Below are 24,098 nucleotides of genomic sequence, written 5' to 3'. Positions count from 1 at the left end.
ATCTTCCTTATATAGTATTGTGCTTGGTTCTTCTATACATAAGTTGGCTATATACCCTTGCTATAGTGATATGCTAAGCTTATACGCTCATATGCTAGTCGTATGCCCTTGCTATCGTAATATAAGCTTATATACTCTCATGTGTGCTTATAGACATTGCTACATGTTATACCTTGTGTGCATACATATCATGTATAGACTAGTTGATCTATGCTACGCATCGGTTTAGTGACCATTTCCATGGTGGCTTCAGCCATTGTCACCATAGCCAGAATGGTTGGAGTGTTTAACAATGCAAGCATGATGCTTGGATTGCTTAGCTTCATTGGATATGAGTTTGCCCTACGGATTGCTAGGGGTAGGCGGCAGGTAGTGACAACCTTGTCCGTCCTTTGTAATCTCCCATGTTCGGGATACTATAGGAGTTCATAAATTAGTAGTAAGTATGCCAGCAGACTAGTAGGGTACTGTCTCCCCGTGTGTGCCTGGGTGCATAGGCCTGGTCCCTACACAATGTGTATGTACGGTATGCTTATATGATCTATGCAGTATATAGGAAGTACATATGAACCTAGAGCTAACTCTTAGTCCTTCTCCCTAGCTTAGTTATCTTGAGATGATTCATGTGTGTGTCATACTACTCTATATGTCATTATCTTATCCGTGCCTTGAGTATTGTCTATCCATCTTATGATATAGTCAAATGCATAGTAAACTCTTTTGACCTACCCACCTTCCTTTAGGAAATACAATACCCTTGGGAATACTCTTGGGTGAAATGCTACAATGGTATATCCGTGCGCTTGCAGATTTATTCGTGATCGTTAAATATACCAAAATGGAGTAGGTGCGACATCTTTCCTAATGGGGTTGGGCTCTAAGATCTTAGTGATAGGATAGAAAAGGGTTCAAATGAGATGAAAAATGGGAAAGAAAGGCATGGTTGGGTTTCTAATATTTTCTAGATTTTTTGAGAAATTTTTGGGATTTTTTGGAGTAAAGGAAGGGCTTGAAGTGAAGATTTGTGTGCACTCATCGAGTCCACGTAGTAGTTTTGAATGGGCTGATGCAGCAGGATTGGGGCCGCGGCCACTATGGCGTAGAACCGTAGACTGGTGCAGTGGGCTGGGGGCACGGCTTGTGAGGGGTGTCCGTGTGCACTAGGTGCACAGACCAAGGAGGGAGGAGAGTGGATGGTAGAGCTAATGCCGTTGACGGCCAAGCCCGCTTGGCAGAGAGAAAAGAGGAGGCGGAAGGAGACAACGTGGTAATGGCGCATACCGGTTCGGGGAACCGGGCGGCACCGCCCGCTGCTCCACCATGAGGCGTGGCTGCGCTCGCTGAATTGCCACCAAAATCTGGCTAGAGCACGCCACCGGGCTCATAGGTGGCACTGGGATGGAGCGGAGGCTACGGAGAACATGGCTAGTGGGTTGTGGATGCTAGGGGAAGGCCAGAGGGGGTGCGGCCATGGGAACCATGAGCTCAAGCTCGGGGTGGCGAAGTGGCGCCTGCGAAAGCAAGGCTTTCGACACGCCCGGCACGTCTACCACTTGAGGAGAGTGGGGAGGATGTGCGAGCTTTGAGTGGGGAGGTAGAGGGGTCTTTATAGGTGTTGACGCAAAAACTAGACTTCAGGCTTCTACGTTGAACAACATGGAGGACCTGAGATATCTGCTTAACTCCAGTGCAGGCTCAAAATCGGCTCGCGAGTAGTGCAAGGCATGCCAGATTTAACGTCAAAATTAACAAGGTAAACATTAAATTCCTGAGCCGATCGGTGGCGTAGCCTTTCGAACTCATGTTAGGCGTTCTTGGAATAAACACCATAGTAGATAGGTTTTTAATGTAATCATGCGGTGTAAATAAATAAAGCATTAGTGGTATGTGCCATCGGCTGTAAGAGCCGACGGGCTAAGATAGAGCATTGTAAAACAACAGTCATAAAAGGAGACCTTGCTAACCATGCGCACATCATATAGACTAACAGATCTGTCTTGATAAGTGTAATTGAACTTAGACAAGGTAACACGAATGAGAGAGTATTGACATCAACCTATTAATCTAATAGATTAAAGCACAGCAAACAAGGACCTGTTGCCTACCACTTACAAGCTGATTAAGCTAACGGATCTAATCAATGTCATGATAAGTATATTGAACTTAGATAAGGTAACATGAATAAGAGTACATTAACTTTAGCCCATTAACTTAACAGACAGGCTTGAGGCAGTAAGGCCTCGTACGCACGTCTATCAGCTCAATGATGTCATCGTGCTAAGCTCAATGATGTCATCGTGCTTCTGCGAATTATGGATGATACCTAGTCGATGCATCAGCTCTCAACATACGAGGGGTAGGGGTAAAGATCTATCAGACATAGCATATGTAAAGAAATAAAAGTATGCGAGATTCAACCAGCCGATACAATCAAATAACTGGTGAATGCTTAAACAAGGTTAAGTAGCATATGTAAAGAAATAAAAGCATACGAGATTTAGCCAGTCGATACAATCAAATAACTGGTGAATGCTTAAACAAGATCAGGGAGCCGATGAAGATAACCAAACTAGATCTAAGTCGTTCGATAAACGTGAGCGCTTGATAAAACTAATACGATGCAACTTAATAAAACCAAATAACTCGATAACTTTGAGCAACATCGAAGACAAGTAGAATATTTGATAAAGTCTATAAAGTTCTATATGCAATCTAAGATAACTTGATAACTAGCCACATAATCGAATTTTAGAATATAAGACTTAACTTAGAAAGTTCTGATAGGGATCGTAATGACCAGGTGACGGTACTTACAAGCTCGCCTGAGATCGAAGCCGATGCAACCGTGCACACAGGAAGGAACTCGTCGAATCTACTCTACTCCTCCTAGAGTTTTGGCAGTGTCACGTCAAATGGTTGTATTGATTGATTGATTGATTATTGCAATAACCAGGGGTACATATTTATACTCTGGACTAATGACTTCTATGACTCTTGGTTGAGCCGTACCAAAACTTGCCTAACAATAAATATCTAAATAAAAGAAAATATTAAGATAATTATACTCTAATTTCCCATACGTACAGTCCTTGCTAACGAAGCTTCCTTCACCTGTTCGCGAGAAGATCAACCTGCATGTGTAATTAATCCAAACTCCTTCCTCACGTGGTGCGCACAAAGTAGGCTGAAAACTTCCCTTTTTTAGTCACCTTTGCTTATACGTGCGGGCTTTTTTCCTTCTTGCCTTCTTTATTCTAATCACCTCCTCCTTGACCAATCTGATGAAGCCATTTCTTACATTAGAACTCCTTGACTCAATGTCGGATAGCTTCTGCACGTTGGATCAAAAAACAAGAACGGAGGTTTGGAATTATTTGGAACGAACAGTCAATCGGCTAGCTAAAATTTCTCTGGATAGGCCATTGTTCGAACCGCCACCGAAAGATACTCGTAGTCACTAGAAACTTGCCGATCACCGTTTGTATGTAAGCTAGCTAATCATCCTCTCATTTGATTCCAGCATATGCACGCTAGCAGACGGCTATCCCATACTCCGGATTTGACAAGATTTTGCTAGCCAAAATCCGGTGCCAACAATAGGGGGGAAGAAGAGGGGGTGGCGCGGGTCACACGGTTGTGGATGACGACAGCCGGCTAGAGGGGATGGGTAGATCAGGCCAGCAGGGGGCGATGTACCCCGGGTAGGTGCTTTCGCGGCCAAGGATGGAAAGGGGAAGGGCACTGGCAGGGCAGGCGCTCGTGCTGGCGGCTGGCGGAAGGAGGGGAAGCATTGGCGCAGTGCATGGTAGCGCGACGGTGTTGGCAGGGAAGGGCAGAGGGGGTGGCTTCCTTGAGACCGAAGGAAGGGTAGAGAGGGAAGGGGATTGGGTTGGAGTTAATGCGGGCGAGGGTGTGGCGGAGAAGGTGACAAGTGACAGGTGAGGGGGGACGCACCGGAGGCGACAGTGGCCACGATGCAGCGTCGTGCGCAGCGTACGTGGTGACTGCGCACGGCGTGGGTGCACGTGATGTGGTGTGTTAGGGTACGGCGAGGGCACGGCAGGAGAAGGGGAGAAGGATAGTGAGGGGAGGGGAGATTTACCAGCACGCGGAGGGGCAGTAATTGCAGCGGCCGGTGTTGGCAGGGAAGGGCAGAGGGGGTGGCTTCATTGAGACCGAAGGAAGGGTAGAGAGGGGAGGGGATTGGGTTGGAGTTAATGCGGGAGAGGGTGTGGCGGAGAAGGTGACAAGTGACAGGTGAGGGGGGACGCACCGGAGGCGACAGTGGCCACGGTGCAGCGTCGTGCGCAGCGTACGTGGTGACTGCGCACGGCGTGGGTGCACGTGATGTGGTGTGTTAGGGTATGGCGAGGGCACGGCAGGAGAAGGGGAGAAGGATAGTGAGGGGAGGGGAGATGTACCAGCACGCGGAGGGTCAGTAATTGCAGCGGCGGCACGGTAAACGCGGCGCGGCGGAGGGGGTGCCGGACGGCGGCAGTGGAGCTAGCGAGTGGAAGGAGGGGATGAGGGAGACGACGGTCGGGGTAGGCCACGGCTGCTGGGCTAGCAACGTTGGGCTGAAGATGGGCCGACGCGCGTAGGTGGGCCAAGAGACAAAGCTGGGCCAGGTGAAGAGGACCAGGCTGGGGTGAGGGTGGGAAAAGGGCAGGAATGAGCCGGGCCATGAGTGCACACGGCCCGAAATTGAGGTTGTGGCCTGTTGGGAGAGTAGTGGGTTTCCACATTTGTTTAAGGGGTTTTTGGGTTGGTTTTGTATTCAAATTTGAAATAATTTGAATGAAGTTGAATGGTAGGCTTGGTTTGGGCATGAAAATAGAGTATTCTTGAAGATTTCGAGATCTAGAAATGTTTGAGTAGGGTGGCGAATTCATAGGGGTGTGAATTAATATTCAATTTGGATTTGAATATTAATTCTAGGGTTTTTAGAAAATATTTTAAAAGGGTCATTCCTAGGATTTCGGAGATTCAAAGAAATTTATAAATAGAATCAAAGGCTTGAGTATTGAAGGGGAGTGTTTAGGTAAGGTTTCACAGGAGTTTGATTTGGAAATTAATATTCAAACTAGATTTAAATATTAATCCCAAGTTTTAGAAAGAGATACCGTTCTTGAGATTTGAGAGTCGGGTTTAGAATGGGGTTTCTAAAACAATCAAGTGCATCACACATGTAGGTTTAGATGCATAGTTTTAAAGTAAAAGAGGTTGAATTATTTTGAGAAAATAAATTTATGTTAAGTTTGAAGAAAGATTTTTAAAAGTACGTATTTTTAAATGCCTAAAAAGCGGGACGTTACAATTTCTTTGGCACCGGAGTTAAGGTAAAAGAATTTGTTGACTGCTGCTCGACCGCCTATAAGTAGCTTTCTGTGATGGGAGAGTGAAACTTTGAATAGAATTCTTTATTGTCTCATGGTTCTCGCCAGCTGTTTATATAAGTTTTATCCACCTTCTGATTAAAACATAATTATAAAAATTAAATTTAAGCACCAATTTTTGTTTTCATTGTTAGATTTTTCAGGATGGAGGCTCTCATTTTTTCCAACCATTCTAAAATTTCTCTAATTATTAGGACAAACCAATAATGCGCCCCAATCTCTTTAAATAAAGGAGTTGTCACTCTCCCAATACGATAGTTGGATTGGGATGAAATTATTGGGAGACTGCAAAACAACTCTCCGAATAAAGCAGGGATATTGAGATATCCCGTTAATTATATATTGGGAAATTTTGCTCTGGACATACAATCGGCCTGCTGGCTGCTTTCGGAGGAAAAAGGCCGAGTAGAGCCTGTGGATAGTCAAGAATATTCGGCCTGTGGCTGCTGGGCCAGGCCGAATAGTGGGGTGGAGAGAGCTAAATTTCAGCGCCTGATGAGATTTGAATAGATAATTGATTTTGGAATTTCTTGAATGGATTTGAATTCGATGGTCTTGGCATGGATATAGATATTTAGATTGGGACTCAAAGGTTTAAATTTAACTAAATATACATTTAAATGCAAAACTGGAAGGCAATGATTTACGCATGTTTTAAAGCCGAAAGAATTTAAATTTTGGGATGAATTTGAGTTACTTATCCCAAAATAAATTATAATTGTTTTCTTTTACTAAAAAATTAAAATTTTACTGAAGTTTGCTAACTTCCCTGGGGTGTTGCAAAACCATACCCAGATCGCTATTTTTATCTACATCAGCTCCTCCGTCTCCACTAGCATGTGCTTCACTAGAGGTCTGATTGGTTCGTGCATGTGGCTGAACCGGCTCGCGGGATGCTGGAATCGTTAAGGCCTCATTCGTTTTCACCGGATTGGCCCGGAATGAGGTCCATTCCGGATGGTTTGAAGTGACCCGGTTTGAAACCAGACTTGCATTGAAAGTGTTGTTCGTTTTAGTCTGGCCTGGAACGAAAACCGGCCTGGATTGGAATCCTTCTACATTAGATGGCCCGGATTGAAACCATACCTCCTCACCTCTGGAATGAATCCTAACCGGATTGAGTGATACGGATGGAATCACTCAAACCGGACCTGGAAGTAATCCTAGCTGGAATCCAATCCTAGTGAAACGAACGAGGCCTAAATTGGTTGCCTGATCCAGCAGCCGAGGCAAGCTCTCGTCGTGCAAGATCTCGTCGTGCAAAGACACCCCCACGGCTAGCTCCAGAGAAACGTAGAAATCCGCCGTTTTCAGTAGGTCCAGCTCACGTGATGCTGGAACAAGCTGCTTGGAGGAGTGTGCAAAGGAGAAAAGGCTGCTGGGCATGGGCTATGCAAGCAACCAGTCGATTTCCCTAGCAAGCTTGGCTGCACGGACATGGGAACCAATGAAAGAGAGCCACTGCAGCTAGAGAGGCTAGCCAATGGGAGCTGCGAGCCAGGTGGCTGCGGTGGGCAGCAAAATCAAGCACGATAAGACTCACTTGCCTGGCCGTACGCAGAGCTTCATCCACAGCGAGTAACATTCCAATCCCTAACCCACCACTACCAACAATCCCTAACCCACCACTACCCAGACATGTTTACTCATGCAGCATTCGATATATATATTTATTATTTTCATTCGATTATGATAGATTTTAGTTACTAATTATTTTATAATATTTTCATTCATATTTATAATCTTTAACTTTTACTTTATATAGCATACCATTTAAATTTATTTAATGGATTCTAAGTTTGAGTATTATTTTTTTAACATAGAAATCTATATTATTACCATTTCCTCTGTATATTTAGAAATGGTAACACACATAATGTATATATACCTTAATTATTATATTCTATATCAATAGAGTAAGAAATAGACCATTTAGAATCACATTGGTGTACATTGAGGTATATTTATAATGAAGGTGATTTTGATTCAAATTTAGGGCTACTTCGTGTTATTTTTAATAATATCATATGTGGATAATTTAGATGCAAAATTAAGATATTATTTCAAGTTATGATTTAAGTATTATTAGTGGTGGGCAATTTAGTTGCAAAGTTAGGGGTTATTTGAAATTATTTTTATAATGGCATAATTGAGTAATTTAGATGAAGATTAGGGTTACTTTAATTTATTCTATATGTTGTTGTCAAGATTTGTGGATCAAGACTATGGCTAGTAAATTTCTTTTATGCGCGTAAGGCTTCGGATGGTGGCGTGGGAAGACACGGGGTTAGACTGGTTCGGGCAAGGAAAGCCCTACATCCAGCTCGTGTTGCCCACGCGGGGTCTACAGTAGGGGTTACAGGCAGGCGAGAGAGGGAGCCGGTCCCAAGTCTCTTGGGTGTGCACTGATGCTGTAGAGGAGAGTGTGTGTGAGAGTTCTGTTCGCTTGAGAGTCCTCCTGTCTCAGGGCCCCAGTTCTCCTTTTATAGCGCAAGGAGAGCTCAGGGTTACAGATGAGCCAGGTGTGAGGAGAAGTAAAAGAGAAAAGCTAAGTGAAGTAAAATACAAGGAGATGGACCAAGTCCCTGGGTCGCCACCTCCTGCTCTGGCCTTCGGCTCTTGTCAGCGCGTCCATCGGAGGAGGGCGGCTGTCTTTGGATCCTGTCGACGATCTTCCTGACGACCGCTGCCGCCAAGCATGATGATGGTGTTCGGTTTTGGCAACTGTACACGTTGGGGAAGACGCTTGACCCCTGGTGTCCTGCTTGCGGCCCGTGTAACACGGACGTCGCGTCCCTGTCGCCGGATACGCTGGGCACGAGAACGGGCGGCGCCTCCTCCTGTGCCGGGCGGCGCGTGCCATGAGTGTCCCATGACGAATCAGAGGGCGCCGCGGCCACTATAGCTTGTTCGGTCGTGGCTATAGTGTTCCGCCCGGGTACTTGTGGCGGTCACGTCGAGGGGCGCGGGTGCCTTTCTGCGCGCCAGAGCCGCGGTGCATTTATGGTGAGATCAGCGGGGGGCCCACAAGATCCGCGCCCTCGTCCACCGATCTGCGCCCGAGGCGGATACTTGTCTTGTGGGCCCAGATGAGTCCGACCCCCTATGTCCGGGGTCGGGCGAGGCGGAGTCTCGCGGCGAGGGGTCGGGCGCTCCCGACCCTGGGACCGCGGGTCGAGCGAGGCGGAGTTCTGCTATCAAGGGGTTGGGAGTGTCCGACCCCGGGACCCTGGGTCGGGCGAGACGGAGTAGGATGCTCCCTGCTTATGTCGGGTCGACAGCGATCGTCATTACCGCAGGCGGACCTGGGCCTTCATGATTGTTTTCTTAAGGAACATTAGGAGGTCGTTAATATTTCCCCCCAACACTATATAATGGCAGAGGTGGGTAATTTAGATATAGATTTAGGAGGTTACTGTAGCCTATTTTCATAATGACGGAGGTGGGCAATTTTTAGAAAATACAATAGGTCCAATAGCTATGATGATTTAAGTCTACCAATTGATGGCTATATGTTTTGTTTTTTTTATAATTTCTTAGTTTTCTCTATTTTCTAGAGTATCCACTTAGGATCTAGGTGGCTTCACGTGGAGGCTTTAAAAAAATCTTTTAAATCTTCCAATTAGTAATAGTAAGATAAGATTAGACGCACCACCCAATCTTCCAGGGTTTAAGATTCCACTCGCTCTCCCTACTCACTTAAGTCTCTCTTTGCTTACTAGACTCATGTCTCATCCATCATTCTGGCGCAGCATCGTGTGAGGAGCAACACTCGTATACGACGCAGCAGTTGCACAGTATGCAAAACATAAGATGCATACATATACAGAATTACCAACATTCGTGTATACACTCAGCAAGAGAAGGCAATGAACAAACAATCTGATTAACACTTCCATAACATAAATTGGTATGGTAGTACAACACCACGTGCCATTCTTATTACAGAAGCCATGGAATGGCCAATTATTCCTTATACAAGTAAAAAAAAAACATTTTGGTACATGTGAACCATATTACTTAGTAAGCATGGTCGCATCAGATCGAATTGCACTCCTGAAAAATTCACTTTTTATGGGTGTCCACCGCCGCTACCAGCAGACCCAGAACCACTTCCCGAGCCATTACCATACCCGCTGCCACCTGAACCACTTTGACCGCCACCGCCGCCGCCACCTTGACCACCAACTTGAGCATATCCACCACCATAAGGTGCATATCCACCAGCCTGACCATAACCAGATCCGGAACCGGAACCTTGTCCAGAACCACCATATTACCCACCACCGCCACCGCCACCACCGCCTTGCCCACCTGCCTGAGCATAACCACCACCATATGGGCCATATCCGCCAGCTTGACCATATCCAGAACCAGAACCGGATCCACTTCCTGACCCACCATTTTGTCCACCACCGCCACCTCCACCTTGACCACCACCCTGGGCATACCCTCCACCATAAGGTCCATACCCACCAGCTTGACCATACCCAGAACCGGAACCAGAGCCAGAACCAGACCCGCCATTTTGTCCACCCCCTCCACCTCCACCTTGTCCGCGTCCCTGAGCATACGCTCCACCGTTAGACCCATACCCGTCAGCCTGACCATACCCAGAACTAGAGCCTGAACCGTATCCGGATCCTCCATTCTGTCCCCCTCCACCACCTTCACCGTTGCCGCCCCCACTAGCATATGCTCCACCAGAAGAACCACCTGCCTGGCCATACCCAGATCCAGAGCCATAGCCAGATCCCGACCCCGAACCATTCCCTGACCCACCACCTCCACCTCCGCCACCACCTCCACCCCCGGCACTCACATATCGAGAAACCCTTGCAACATTGGATAGTCCAATGCCGAGGAGGACAATGAAGCTAAGTGCGAGGAACTTGGTTCTAGCCATTTGTGAGCTACCAAGCTTAGTGAATTGTACTCGAAGGATGAGATGAGTAGGAAGTGAAAGATGCTTGGTTATTTATAGAGCTGGAGGCTCTCCCAGCTATAGCCCAAGATGCCACTTGCTCACTAACTTAATGTAGAAAATTGGGGACGTCATCTTTGAAAGAAAACGACTGGTAGGTACAGCAGGACTTTTAGGATTATCATCGCGCACTCGTTTTTCTCAGTGGGCTTGACTGTATTACGTGTGAATTGAGTTGATAACGCGGTGTGAATGCCACGTACGTTTTGACCATGCATGTAAGGCAAGCGGCCGGCAGCGAGTTGTACGCTTGTATGGAATGCGAGGGTTGCCACTAGGCACCCCTCCCTCCATCCCACAAATACTATTTGTTTAGTATTTAAAATTTATCCTATAAAAAATGTCCATATAATTTTCATACAATCTAACAAAAGCTCTCATAATATCTTCTGACCTAGTTTTTTGATGAAATAGGAAGGGATGAACCCTACTGGATATATATTAATCAACAAAACAACAGTTTAAAAGGTACAGCTCAGGAAACAAAGAAGGAAAAGAATAAAATAAAAAAGATTACAATGTACGCTCTAGCCATTCCGACATTGATTGTTTCCAATCCTCTTTTACTCGAAGGATAACCTGAGTAAAAATGATCTTGAAGCGCAACATGGCACTATCATTTACTCCCAGTTAATGAATCGATCATTTACTCCCACCATCGATGCTCGAGTCAGACTTGCTAAATAAGAAAGACTAATATGTCTGACAATTACTGCAAGGGTGCATGCATAATTAATTCTACTCGGTAATCCGGTTAAAGTTTTAACACTCTCAAATAGAGTGCTAAAGTTTAACATATTGGGGTGTTTGGATGATGTGTTAAACTTTAACACATTTGGTGGGAAATGACTCCATTATCCCCTCATTTAGGGAGGAGAGAGAAGGGATAAGCTGGGAAAAAGTGGAGAGGGGGACCACTTTTAACACCTTTAGCAAGTTTTAACACCCCCTCCATGTGTTTATGAAAAATGAGGTGTTAAACTTTAACACTCCACTTTTAACATAAGTGTTTGGATAGGAAAGTGTTAAAAGTGGGGATTTTAATACCCCCTCCCAAATAGGACCTTATTAGGGATACTTTGAACTTTTAGTATTGCTACTATCTTACCTAAAATTTTCTAAACGAACAGTCTTTGTGGGACGGAGGAAGTAGTTGCAATATCGTTACGTCACCACCTGAGGTATACAATATAGCTACTTTCCGTATAACAGACAAAAATTTACTTTTTGGAACCATCGGTTAATATTTCAGCTGCTTCAAGCTTACACTTAGGCATCAGCACCTACCGGTAAGAAGTAGGCGCATCATGTCGTGCCGATTAAGTAAGTTTGACATGTGATCGCTCAATTTCGCATTATACCTACTCCTTCCATTCCAAATTGCAGTTGTTTTTATTTTTTAGTTCATATAGATATATATGAGAAAAGTTAAAACGATTTGCAATTTGAAACGGAGGGAGCAGTTGAAACGGAGGGAGTAGTAGTTACCTGAGCTCTTACAGAGCTTGCATTCTAGCAAGTATGAATATGAGTACTTATTGGCACAGAATTTTCTTGTGCCGCAGCCAGTACTTGACTGATCGAAACCAGTTCTGAATTTGAGGGCACTCTCTCTTCCGTCCATCGTTGATGACTTCCAAGCAAACGCGTCCAAGCAGCAGCTGTTAGGCAATCTGGGATCCTGACCTAGCTCTGAAATTCACTGATATCAGACAAATGAAATCCATCGGTTTGAGTTTGACTCCATCTTACTTGCGCGGCCGCTGACAATATTGTAGCGCGGCGACACCTTCAGGCTGCGAGCGCCCACTACGGTATACTACTATACTACAATGTTATCCGGTGTGCGTGTCTGTGTGTCTCCAAGCCGCCAAATGAAGGGAGACTTTGAGAATAAGCGAGGCAGCTACACATGCGTACGCTACGACCACAAATACTATAGCAACTGGATAGCACGGAGTTCGAGATGGATAGCATGCGAACGGCGCAAGAGATTTTTCATTTCATGCCGGAATTTCATATACTGCAATATATATGAATTGAAGCAGCTGTTCTTTCAGTTCGTCAAAGACGGTGTTCGGCCACACCGGTTTATTTGCTATTCCGGACTTCCGGTCTGCGCCGGCTGCCTGCTAGCATCGCCAGCGTCGGCGGTGGCCTTGCACGCTGTTTGCGCAGCTAGCAGTGAACCACTGAACTTGAACATACATATCACCTCGCGCGTGGGGGTCATCCCTGTGAAGCCCACGTATTGAGGGCCATCCGGCCATGAAATGCTATAGTTCCAAACGGCAGCCACTTGATCACTAGTTGTAGAAAAATGCAGTGTTCATCATGGATAGAAGACGACAGGTTAGGAAGGGCTGCACTTTTTTTTTTCTGACAAATCTGGCTTAGAGAGTATCCGAAGAAGGAGAGGGTGCAGGAGACGGCTGAAGATCTACTTTAAATTAATTTCCTACTTTGTGTCTTGGGTCCTACTAGTTTAGATGCTCTGGTTGAGTGTCTTCTTTCTTTTTTCACAGCTTGAACTAGTGACTGTAGCTTTTTTTTTTTTGCGAAGACTAGTGACTGTAGCTGGTAACCCCAGCAGAGAGTATGTAACAAAACGTTATTCGGTTTCTATAAAAGCAGGATGAATTCTTGATTAAAACAAAGGGCATGACTTTTCCACTAATAAATCATCGTACTCTTTTCTCGGTTAGCCGGATTTTGTTACGTGTGAAAAATCTTGTTGATAATGCGGCTAATAGCTAGGTCAGGAAGCTACATGTATACCACGTACTCCCAGTCACTACTACAGAAGTTGCTATCATAAACGGACCATCACTGTCGGTTTCAGTCGAACCGGTGGTAAAACGTTTTCACCGCCGGTTAAGATTGTAGTAGGGTCATCTCCAGAAATTTGGGGCCGTGTGTGCGAATACAAAATGGGGATTGATAAGCTGCATCTCGTCTATGTTTAGGGGCTCGCTGTAGGCAGCGGTGATGGTAGACAGGGATCACAAATTGCAATATGCCGAGCGACTCGCAAGTTTGCAATGGGAAAAGCACAAGGAACATGGTCGCAACGGCGACGCAGGCACAGGACAATGCTCATTGCGACCATTCAGTTGTTGTGGATGCATTTGACACGCATAATATGAGGGATTAAAGCACACAACCTTTGGCTGTCAAAATTTGGAGGCCTTTTGTTTTGGGGGCCATGAGCGGTTGCTCACCTCGCTCATGGCCATCAACGGTCCTGGATTGTAGATAGACATAATAGGTGTTAGAACCGGCGGTGAAAACTTACATCACTGCCGGTTCCAATTATGAACTATGGGTGATAGTTTTCACCATCGGCTCTAGAGAAAACCGGGTGGTGAAGCCTGGTTGGCCGGATCCGAAATTTTTATTGACTCAAGTTAATTGAAGCCCGAAGTCTGTCGTCTATCCTATCCCCTCTACGCCTCCCTCTCTCCTTGGCCCCCTCCCTCACTCCATCTCCCTCTCTCCCCAGCCCCTCCCTCTCCGTCTCCCACTGGAGCGGCCTTTCTTCCCAGCCCCTCCCTCTCCGTCTCTCACCAGAACGGCCTCTCTCCCCGGCCCCCTCCTTCTCTCCCTCTCCCACCATACCTCTCTCTCCTGCTGCCCCTCCCCTCCCCCCTTCGCTCGCCGCTCACTCGTGGTAGTGAGGAGCGGCGGCGGGGCGAGGAGCGATGGCAGCACACGGGGATGCGGGGTGGGAGCGGCTGCGGCGACGCACAAGGAGGAGGCACGACAGGCCTAGGATCTGGCGGTGAGGATGGCCGGCGTGTGCGGGATCCGGTGGGGATGACCGGCGCGTGCAGCAGGCGTGGGATCCAGCGGTGGGGACTGCCGGCGTGGGCGGCGGACGTGGGATGTGGCGGCGGCGACCCCAGGTACACCTCTCTCACTCTCACCAAAAGGGGCAAGGGCGGCAGCTGGTGGGGCAGCAGGGTTTTATTTTTATTTTTTTTGAATGGGTATCACCGCCGACGTTTTACCGCCGACCCCAAAACCGGTGGTGATGTAGGTTTGGGGCCGGTGATGATGATGCATTATGTAGTAGTGAGTCCCCCTCGCATTTGTGATTTAACCATAAATGTTAGCTTACTCTTGGCTACGTGGTACCATACCAGCATCTCTCTTCAAATGGATGTGGAAATCAAGAGTGCAAAACAAGTATAAGTTCTTCTTTTGGCTATTTTTAAGAGACCGGCTAAACCCAAGGAACATGTTACGTAGGAAAAACGTAACCTGTTCTTGAATTATTGTGTTCTCTGTGTAGAGCATGTTGAGGAAACCAGAAATCATCTCTTTTTTTATTGTGCTTTTTATCACGCCGGGGGCGTGCTGTGCTGTCTGTGCGCAGCTGCCGTGGCTACGACGTTATCGTTAAGTTGTTAACTATATCGACGCTAAAATCTGAAGACACAATGCAATGCAAAGACAACGACACATTATATTATTAGCAGGCACCTTAGCTCCGAGCCTCCGAAGGAGAGAGAGATGCAGTGCACCCACGCGTGTCATAGCCAGTGACTCGCAAATATTGCTATTGCACATAGCTGCTGCTTGCTGGCCTGCATTTTGCAAAAGCACACTGAAGGTCATCAACAAGCAATCAAGAATGTATTTATTTGCTGGCGTAATACATGAGGAGGAGAAGCATTTAATTCTCTCTTTATCTTCTCCGTCCTCTTCAAATGGCACGGCAGCTAGCAGCCTTTGCTACTGCCATGCTATTGTCGGATCCCATTTTACGCCCTTCAACAATAATACGATATCCTCCCTCCGTTCCTGATTATAAGACGCACACGTATATCAAGATTCAAAGTTTAAAATGTTTGACCAATAATTTAGCCAACAATTTTTTATTTTTTAATGTAAATTTGATATGGTTGGATTTATAATAAAAAATATATACTCTCCAATTATTATAAGTTTGTAAGCAACTATATGATATAAGATAAATGAATGGTCAAAGTTTAATTTGGGAGACTGTGCCATGTTATACCATGCCTTATAAACAGAAACGGAGGGAGTACAGTATAGCACAACAAGATCGAAGTGGGATATAGATGTGTAGCGAACATGGCCCCATTAGGCCATATTTTGTGGTTTTGGTGATTGACTGACAACATAGTCATTGGGACTAATGGTTTGTCAAGGATGTACTTTGTAGGTTTTCTAGGTCCCAAGTATGCAAATCAAACCATAGCAAGGTTCAAATTATGGTATTCAAGTGAACCAAATGACGGTATTTTCCGTATCCAAATGGTGGTATTCAAGTGACCAAGTCAAGGTATTTAGAATTATTCTATGGTATTCAAGTGTCCAAATGATTGAAAAATCCAGAGGTGATAATCTATGGTATTCATGCGAACTAACGGTGGCACGATCATCAACTGATATTACGTGTCAACGGCACAGCCACCTGTGTCAGTGGAACTAGTGCCGAAGCAATATGGATACAATCTCTTCTTCGTGAACTTGATATTCCTCAGCCACGGCCACCAGTGTTGTGGCGTGATAATCTTGGTGCTACATACCTCACTACTAATCCGGTGTTTCATGCCCGGACAAAGCACATCGAGGTTGATTTTCATTTTATCAGAGAGAAGGTAGCACAAGGTGCACTTGACGTTAGGTTTGTTTCATCCGAAGACCAGGTAGCAGATGTTTTCACCAAGCCATCAACAAAACTGATGCTAGAACGTCTCAGGACCAATCTCAACTTAGTTTCTGTTAGTCGAGATTGAGGGGGAATGTTAACGTACATGTTAAAGCCTAGTGGCCTGAATTAACAGCCTAGTGCTAGAAGATGGAAGGTGTAGATCAGCCTAGTGCTAGAAGATGAAGGTGTATCACCACCACTACCATTACTCCTATTGTAACCCATGATGTGTTAACACTATATAATGAGAAGAGAGAGTAGTAGCTCAGTTACAGCAAAACATTGTATTTACTTAGAGCTGGAGGCCTCGCCCAGCTATAGCCCGAGATGCCACTTGCTCACTAACTTATTGTAGAAAAATGGGGACTATATCTTGTAAAGAAAACGACTGGTAGGTACAGTGGGACTTTTAGGATTATCATCGCGCACTTGTTTTTCTCAGTGTGTTTGACTGTATTACGTGTGAATTGAGTTGATAACAAGTGTGAAAGCAACGTACGCTTTGACCATGCATGCATGCATGGTAGGCGGCAGCGAGTGTAGCGCGCGTCTGGAAAGCGAGAGTTGCCACTAGTTGCGACTTGCCTGTGGTTTGGATACAATGCACCTTATATCCTACGTCGCCACCTGAGGTATAGCTACTTTCCGTAACAGACAAAATTTAACTTTTTGAACTAACCATCAGTTAATATTCCAGCTGCTTCAAGTTTACACTTAGGGCCCGTTCGTTTACTCTGGAACGGTTCCCTGGAACTGGAATGATAGGCTTATTTGTAATAACATTGTTCAGCTGGAATAGTTCCTCTAGCTAGCCTCAATTCAGACCAAACGAACGAGGCCTTAGGCAGCACCTACCAGTAAGAAGTACGTGCATCATGTCGTGCCGATTAATTGAGTAGGTTTGAGATGTGATCGCTCAATTTGCATTGTATATGTATATATATAGTAGTTACATGAGCTCTTACAGAGGTGGCATTCTAGTAAGTATGAGTATGAGAGTACTTATTTGCACATAATTCCCTTGTGCCGCATACAGCGAGTATTTGACTGAAACCAGTTCTGAATTTGGTTTCAGTCCTGAATTTGAGGTTCCGCCCATCGTTGACGACTTCCATGAAAACGCGTCCCAAACAGCAGCGCTCTGCAGCTGTTAGGCAATCTGGGATTCCGACGTCTGAAATTCATCGATCAGACAAACGAAATCCATCGGTTTGAGTTTGACGCCATAATCTTGCCCGGCCGCTGACAATATTGTAGCGCGGCGGCAGCTTGACCTCGCGAGCGCCCACTACGCTATACTAGTACAATATTATCCGTGTGTGCGTGTCTATGTGTCTCCAAGCGGCCAAATGAATGGAGACTTTGAGGGTAAGCGAGACAGCTACACCTGCGTACGCTACGACCACAAATACTATAGCAACTGGATAGCACGGAGTTCGAGATGGATAGCATGTTGAACGGCGGCAAAAGATTTTTGACTTCATGCCGGAATTTGTTCTTTCACTTCGTCAAACACACGGTGCGCGGCCACACCGGTACTTCCGGTCGGCGCTTGCCGCCTGCCGGCCATCACCAGCGGCGGCGGCGGTTGGCTGGTTGCACGCTGTTTGCGCTGAAGTTTGCATGGGAACCAATGTCCAAGTAGCTAGCAGTGAACCACTGAACTTGAACATGAACACCTCGTTCTCAAATACTACGTTTCAAATTATAGATTATTTTAACTTTTTTACAATATATTTAGGTGTGTACAAACATTTATGAACCTATTGTTAGAGTGGCGCAGCAGAATTTAGCCCGACCCGCTATACCCACGAGCCGGCGCCACATCAAGCCCAGGTCCACCGGAGCCCACAGCAACCAGGCCTTGGGCCTAACTTAACCCAAAAGACTAGCCTGATGGGTGAGGGCTGCCCCCACCTATATGTTGTGCTCCCACACTATCAATTTCCGATGCGGAACTAAACCTAACACCTATAAAAGTTAAAATGACCTACAATTTGAAATGGAAAGAGTATATGATATGTAGAATAAGCTAGCTAGTTTATCTATATATTATCTTAATACAAGATTGTTAAATGAAGCCATCACATTCGCCAAGACAGTTTAGAAATTACCACGTTAATCGAAAAAAGAGAAGAATATGCACCGTTGGATTTATGAAGATCCAAAGGCCTATATTAAACCACCCAAAGTCCATATCCAAAAAGATTCACAATAGATAAATTGGGAACTTAAGAAAAAGAAAATAGACCCATATCATAACGCTAGAGACTTTTCACCAGAGATGTAAATCCATGGATGGTACACTTGCTATTTTAGTCAATCAATGATTTAGTTTTTCAGAGGGGACGTAAACAATAAAAAATGATGTGTATTAGTATTAGGAAACAATTTACTTTCCGGACAAAGAAGAAAACAACAAAAGAAAATAAAAAATCACCCTCTATGCAAATACTATTGGTTTCCGATATGTATTGCTATTAGGAGCATTTTGATTTCCGGGAAAAAAATAAATGTTGCCTGTGTGCCTGTCTGTGAATTAGGTGTTGCTTGTGGGCCGGGCTGCAAGGTGATGGTAACGCAAAAAAGATCCATTCAAATTAAATATGGGTTCACAGAAAAAGTATGTGGCATGCTAATACGCTATAAAAAATACATATATAGCTTTGGGATAAGATTTATAAAAAGAAAATAAAACTGACATTTTAACCGATGGTTACAATAAAGCCAAAATCAATGAAGACAACATAAAATATACTAAAATAATTATAATATTAATATCCAAAATATTTTTAAAAACTACGAACTTAGCAATACACTTATACGCACGCACACGCAATCCTATGAATACACACATGCATCCCTATCCATATGAGCACCTCTTGATCTGAAAGATTCTCGAGATTGACGAAGTCAGCACTAGCACCTTGCTATTGACATGCACGTCACCTACCACTGAAAGAACCAGTTAAATCTTAAAAAAAATCAGGAAAATGCGAGCACCCATGCGGAGTCGAGGACTTGAAATGAATACACACACGCAACCCTATCCTTATGAGCACCTCCGAGAGATGGAGTCGACAGATCCTCGAGTTTGATGAAGTCACCATTAGCACCCCGCTATCAATAGGCATGTCACCTACCACTGAAATAGTAGTACCTGTTACATCCTGAAAAATTAGAAAAATACGAGCACCCACGTGGAGTTGAGGACCCAAACCCAGATGGATAAATTTCACCATAAGGAAACTTAACAGCTGAGCTACGGAGATGCTATGGTACTAAGATTAGCCATCAGCAAGTATTGAGGATTCTCAAATCTATGAAGCGGTGTTGTTAGCGTTATCAACTTGGAGGAATGGCCTACAACGCAGAAGAGCTTCGGAAGAGGTGGCCCCGATAAAAGATAATACTTGAGCATTAAAAGAAGCTATCATGTTCATTCTCAAGGGCTAAAAATTCTCATGTTAATTAGAGAGACAGAGAGATCTATGCCATTTGATTTTCCATGGGCCCATGTTATAATGGTGGATCATTACATTAACACAGAGAGTACTTAAGCTATACTTAAGCAATACAGCCAGAAGTTTGATTAAAAAGAAGCAAAGGAAATCGATTGATATTGTTTATTAGGGTTGCAGTAGACTAAGTTATTACAAAAGCAACACCCATTATTACCTAAGAAACAAAAGATGAACAAATTGGTATTCCTAGAATCAGCGGGGGCGATGAGAAAGAAGATTTGAGGAGATCCACTGTGTCCTGAATTTCCATCCTTGCGATAGTCTGATCAATAGAGCATACGCGAAAAATAGGAAGCAGCAGGTGAAGCACCTGCCGAAAGTCATAGATGCTTCATAGCTGCTGGTGAGATGAAAAGAATGGCCAAAGGAGATATAAACAAAGTAAAATCTTTCAAAAAAGATAGAAACAAAGTAAATGATCGATTTTCCAAAGGGAAGGAAAGGACTGATGATAGACATATCGTGGTGTGTCCTGATGCCATATTTTTATTCTTTTCAAATTAATGCCAGAATTAATGAATTTTTAGAAAAGTATAAAAATAGTAAATGAATCAAGAAATTGTGATATTAAGTAAAATTGAAGATCCAAAGTCGGGGTAAATATATAGTAGAATTATGTAAAATTAACAATTGGTTCTCATTTGGCTTCGAAATAAAACATAACAAAATAAAAGTTTATCTCAAATATATATAAATAAATACACAATTTTTCAGTAAAGAAGGGAAATTGAGCTAGAAGGATATTTTAATTACCCTACCCTAAGAGGCAAGAGGAGCTAGCTAGCTTGCCGAGTAATATGCATATGTGAGCATATGGTTGAAGGAAGCAAAAGGTGATTTTTTTTATGAACTGGATGCACAAGTGATCCATGGGGTTGAGCACGAAAGCCAAGCCAACAAAATGCGGCCAGCAGTAGTTCGCCGGCGGCAAGACTGCAAGAGTGGCAGTTTGGGCAAAACCGCACAGCTTCGACCCAAAAATGATAGCATCATTGCATTATATGCGGCCTACGAGGATGGATTCCGAAATAGGGAGATAGCAGAGCGTGAAGTCTCAACGAATATCAAGAAAAATCGTGACCAAGGTCTCAACTCGGCAGTGAAAAAAATAGCTCCGAAAAAATATAGTGGCAAAATTAAAGCAACCTAAAGAAAATGGCCGGCACATGCACCCAAATATTGTGAGAAAATAGGTATAAGCCCAATTGCCAAGAGGAGCTAGAAATTATCACAGTAATTGGGAAAAAAATAGAGAGAAGAATATAGACCGTTGAATTGATCTAACTGTCTAGATTGACCTAAGAAGTCTATGTCATAAATGATTAATAAATACATCAATAAAGCTAAATAATGGTGATGTTCTAAATTTGAGTATTCCTATTATAAAACAATTTCACGAGAAGGAGAAAAACTAATGGAAAACAGCATGGAAGGACAAAGAAAAGAAACACATATCTACTTGCAAGGAGGCGGCCTTAATTAAGGAGCACGCACAACCATTGGGAACTACGAAGCATCAGTCCCAAGTCTCCACGTTGCAAGGAGACAGCCTTCATGACCAGTTCAGTAGCCTAACTCTTCAAAGGAGAACAAAACAAGATAGGCTTCTCTAGAGACAACGATGCCTACAAGGACATGTGTACATACAGTCACAGAGGGTTTAATTTGCTAGCATGAGCAGAGTGGTGGCTACTACGAAAAATAAGGTCACTGTTATGGTCAAAAGATAGGAGAGAATAACAACAGCATGGTGTGGCCACCATGGAACTATATGATGCAACTTCTGAACTAAAGCACAAGGAGATAGTGCGCATTTTAGAGGGTGTGATAAAAAAACATGAAGAAATACGCTAGGGTGGCCATGGAGAAGCACAACTTAATACCACCACCATATAGGGAACAATTACATTCAAAAGAAAAGGAGATATGGCAAAACAGTGACATGATTTTGATCTAGAAGACGAAGAAGAGTTTCATATGGGAGAGGACCAGATTACGAGAAGGTGGTGACCATGTAGAAAAGCACTAGGTTGGTCTTGAAGAAGCGTAGCCGGATAGCAGCATGTGGAGAAAAGTTATAATATTAGTCTAGAAGATAGAAGAGAAGAGCAACGGGGTCACTGGATTGACGAGGCAGTGACAATTGGACATTGAAGCACAAAGAAAGAAATGAGGTCTGATCATGATAAGAATTAAAGAGGATGCATCTCCTCTTTAAGGTTCGGCTTCAAACTTAAAAAAAATTTAATTATTATTTTTGGTATTATACATTGAACCACTTAACTACTTAACTGTATCTTCTTCTTGCCTAAAAAATATATATCTTCTTCTAAAAGTCAGATGATAAATTGTCACCATAACTAAAACCCTCGAACAAAGCTGGGCATCACCACTCAAAAATAAAGAATTATATAATTCTTTACGTTAGTTTCAGTAACTAAATTCTATGCAAGATATCCCCCTAAGTTGACGTTTTAATAGTCACCACAAAATATGATGATTAAGGCCAGTCTCAGTACGAGTTTCATGTAGAGTTTCGTCAGCATTAATTTCTATATCGCATCAACAATTTTGCTGACATGGCAAGACCTTTATAAGGAGAGAGAGGATAGAGTTTCATGAAATGAGAGAGGAGTTTCATCCTCATGAAACCCTAGCAGGCACAATTACCAAGTTTGCAGTCTTGGTAACAGTGCAATAGAATTGTGCATTGAGACTGGTCTAATAAGAAAACACACACAATATCTTTGTTTGGGACATAAAAATAAATAATTTATTCTAAAGAAAAATAATCAAATTTTGGCATAAAAATTACTAGGTACCGCGCGGGTACCTTGCTAGTTTTTAAGAACGACAGAGAGAGCAGTCGACGCTAGAGTTCCTTCTGGAAAAAAATTGACGATACATTGTCACAAGAAAAATCGATTAGGTAGTTTCGGAGGAGAAGTAAAAGTAGCAGTTAGGCCTAGAGCTATATCGATTCTGCTATCCTCAGGGATGGAGCCAAAAATCATACAAGTATGGGACCGTTTTTACAACAGAAGGACCAAATACTCACCTCTTATTGGTCATGGTGTGCTAGCTAGCGAACTTCAAGGATGACATGAGTTTGAACTGAAGGCTGCATGAGCCTTATAGATAGTGTTGGGGGACAATAAAATGCTACAGGTTCCAAACGGCGGCACTTGCTCACCAGTTGTAGAAAAATGCAGTGTTCATCATGGATAGAAAATGACAGGTTAGGAAGGGCATGACTTTTCCACTAATAAATCATACTCTTTTCTCGGTTGGCCGGATTTCGTTGGGTGTCAAAATCTTGTGATAATGCGGCTCATAGCTAGGTCAGGAAGCTATATGTATATACCATGTATATTCTGAGTCCCTAGCAATTTGAGATCTAACCATGAACGTTAGCAAGTGTATAGCTCGATCGAGAAAGCAGGGAAAGTGAGAGTTGCCACTTGCTACTATCAGGAAATGCAGGAGTTTCGTTCGTTCAGATACAATAAACCGTGTGGTCCTACTTTGATACTGACTCCGAGGTAGGGTACCACCATGCCACCAATCAAAATTTAGCTTTTTTCTGAAAGGGACATTTAATCATTAGCTGATTTTTTTAGAAAAAGGAACTAGGTTCCAGCCTTTTACAGGGGTATGTATACATCATCCAAAATGATTACAGAGTTCTAGTTTTGTTGCATGATGTAATCATTAGCTGATGAATGGAAAAATTTTGGGCTTCTGCAAACCTATTCGGCTGCTTCTTGTTACTTGCATGAGCTTGCTGAGCTGGAATGTAATTTGGCAGTAATCTATACGAGTGCTAGATCTTCTTTACTACTTTTGACACAAGGCAGCACACAACCTAAGATTCAGACTTTGAAATATTTGATAAGACTTACTGTAAGAATTTGTAGATTGTACATACAAATTTGGTATTCTTGAATTCATATTGAAAACATTTTCATATATTATTAGTTTCATGACATAAACAATATAATATATAAGATACTAATGGTCAAATACTAGGTATCAGTATTCTGGTGAGCAAGTTGACAAGGGGCCTCTCACTCGTGGTGCTGACTATCATACGTACCACCATGCGAGCTGTTAGGCACACTATTGAGGTCGTGCGTCGTTATGGCATCCAATACACAGTTCAGACTTCAGACACACATTATATATATTTTCCATCAGTTTGACTCCAGCTTGTGGTCGTCCATCGTTGACAATGTATGAGCCATAGAGTAGCGCGGCAGCTTGAGTTCATAAACAACTGATATCAATCCCTGGGAGGGAGACGCAGACGCCAAACAAGAGCTCGGACGAGCGACAGCCAAAATGTACACGTTGACTTTCAGGCCGGATAAGAGCTAGGGAGAGCTGCGCGTGTACACCTACGCTCTACCACCTCACATTGTAGTCTCACTTGTCACATAACGCGAAGTTCGAGGCGGCTAGCTTCGAGCCAAATCTCCTCGTGCTTATTCTCGCTTGTGTTTCGGTTTGAG

The 24,098-nt window shown here is 43.9% G+C and overlaps 1 protein-coding gene and 1 pseudogene across 1 annotated transcript; both read right to left on the bottom strand.

Moving 5' to 3' along the window:
- Positions 1-9,322: 9,322 nt before the first annotated feature.
- On the bottom strand, positions 9,323-10,302 carry LOC101770412 (putative glycine-rich cell wall structural protein 1). The gene has a single exon (XM_022823550.1). The coding sequence runs from the start codon at positions 10,300-10,302 to the stop codon at positions 9,673-9,675; it is 630 nt and encodes a 209-aa protein (XP_022679285.1). The 3' UTR covers positions 9,323-9,672.
- Positions 10,303-19,008: 8,706 nt separating this feature from the next.
- LOC101778536 overlaps positions 19,009-24,098 on the bottom strand; it is a 6,220-nt pseudogene continuing 1,130 nt past the window's right edge.

The sequence above is a fragment of the Setaria italica genome, chromosome IX (assembly GCF_000263155.2).
Source record: "Setaria italica strain Yugu1 chromosome IX, Setaria_italica_v2.0, whole genome shotgun sequence".
Taxonomy (NCBI): domain Eukaryota; kingdom Viridiplantae; phylum Streptophyta; class Magnoliopsida; order Poales; family Poaceae; genus Setaria; species Setaria italica.
The sequence above is the reverse complement of the archived record's forward strand: the minus strand, read 5'-3'. Positions and strand labels throughout refer to the sequence as shown.

Coding starts and splice junctions, on each gene's coding strand:
- LOC101770412 (XM_022823550.1), bottom strand. CDS start 10,302: ATGGCTAGAACCAAGTTCCTCGCACTTAGCTTCATTGTCCTCCTCGGC.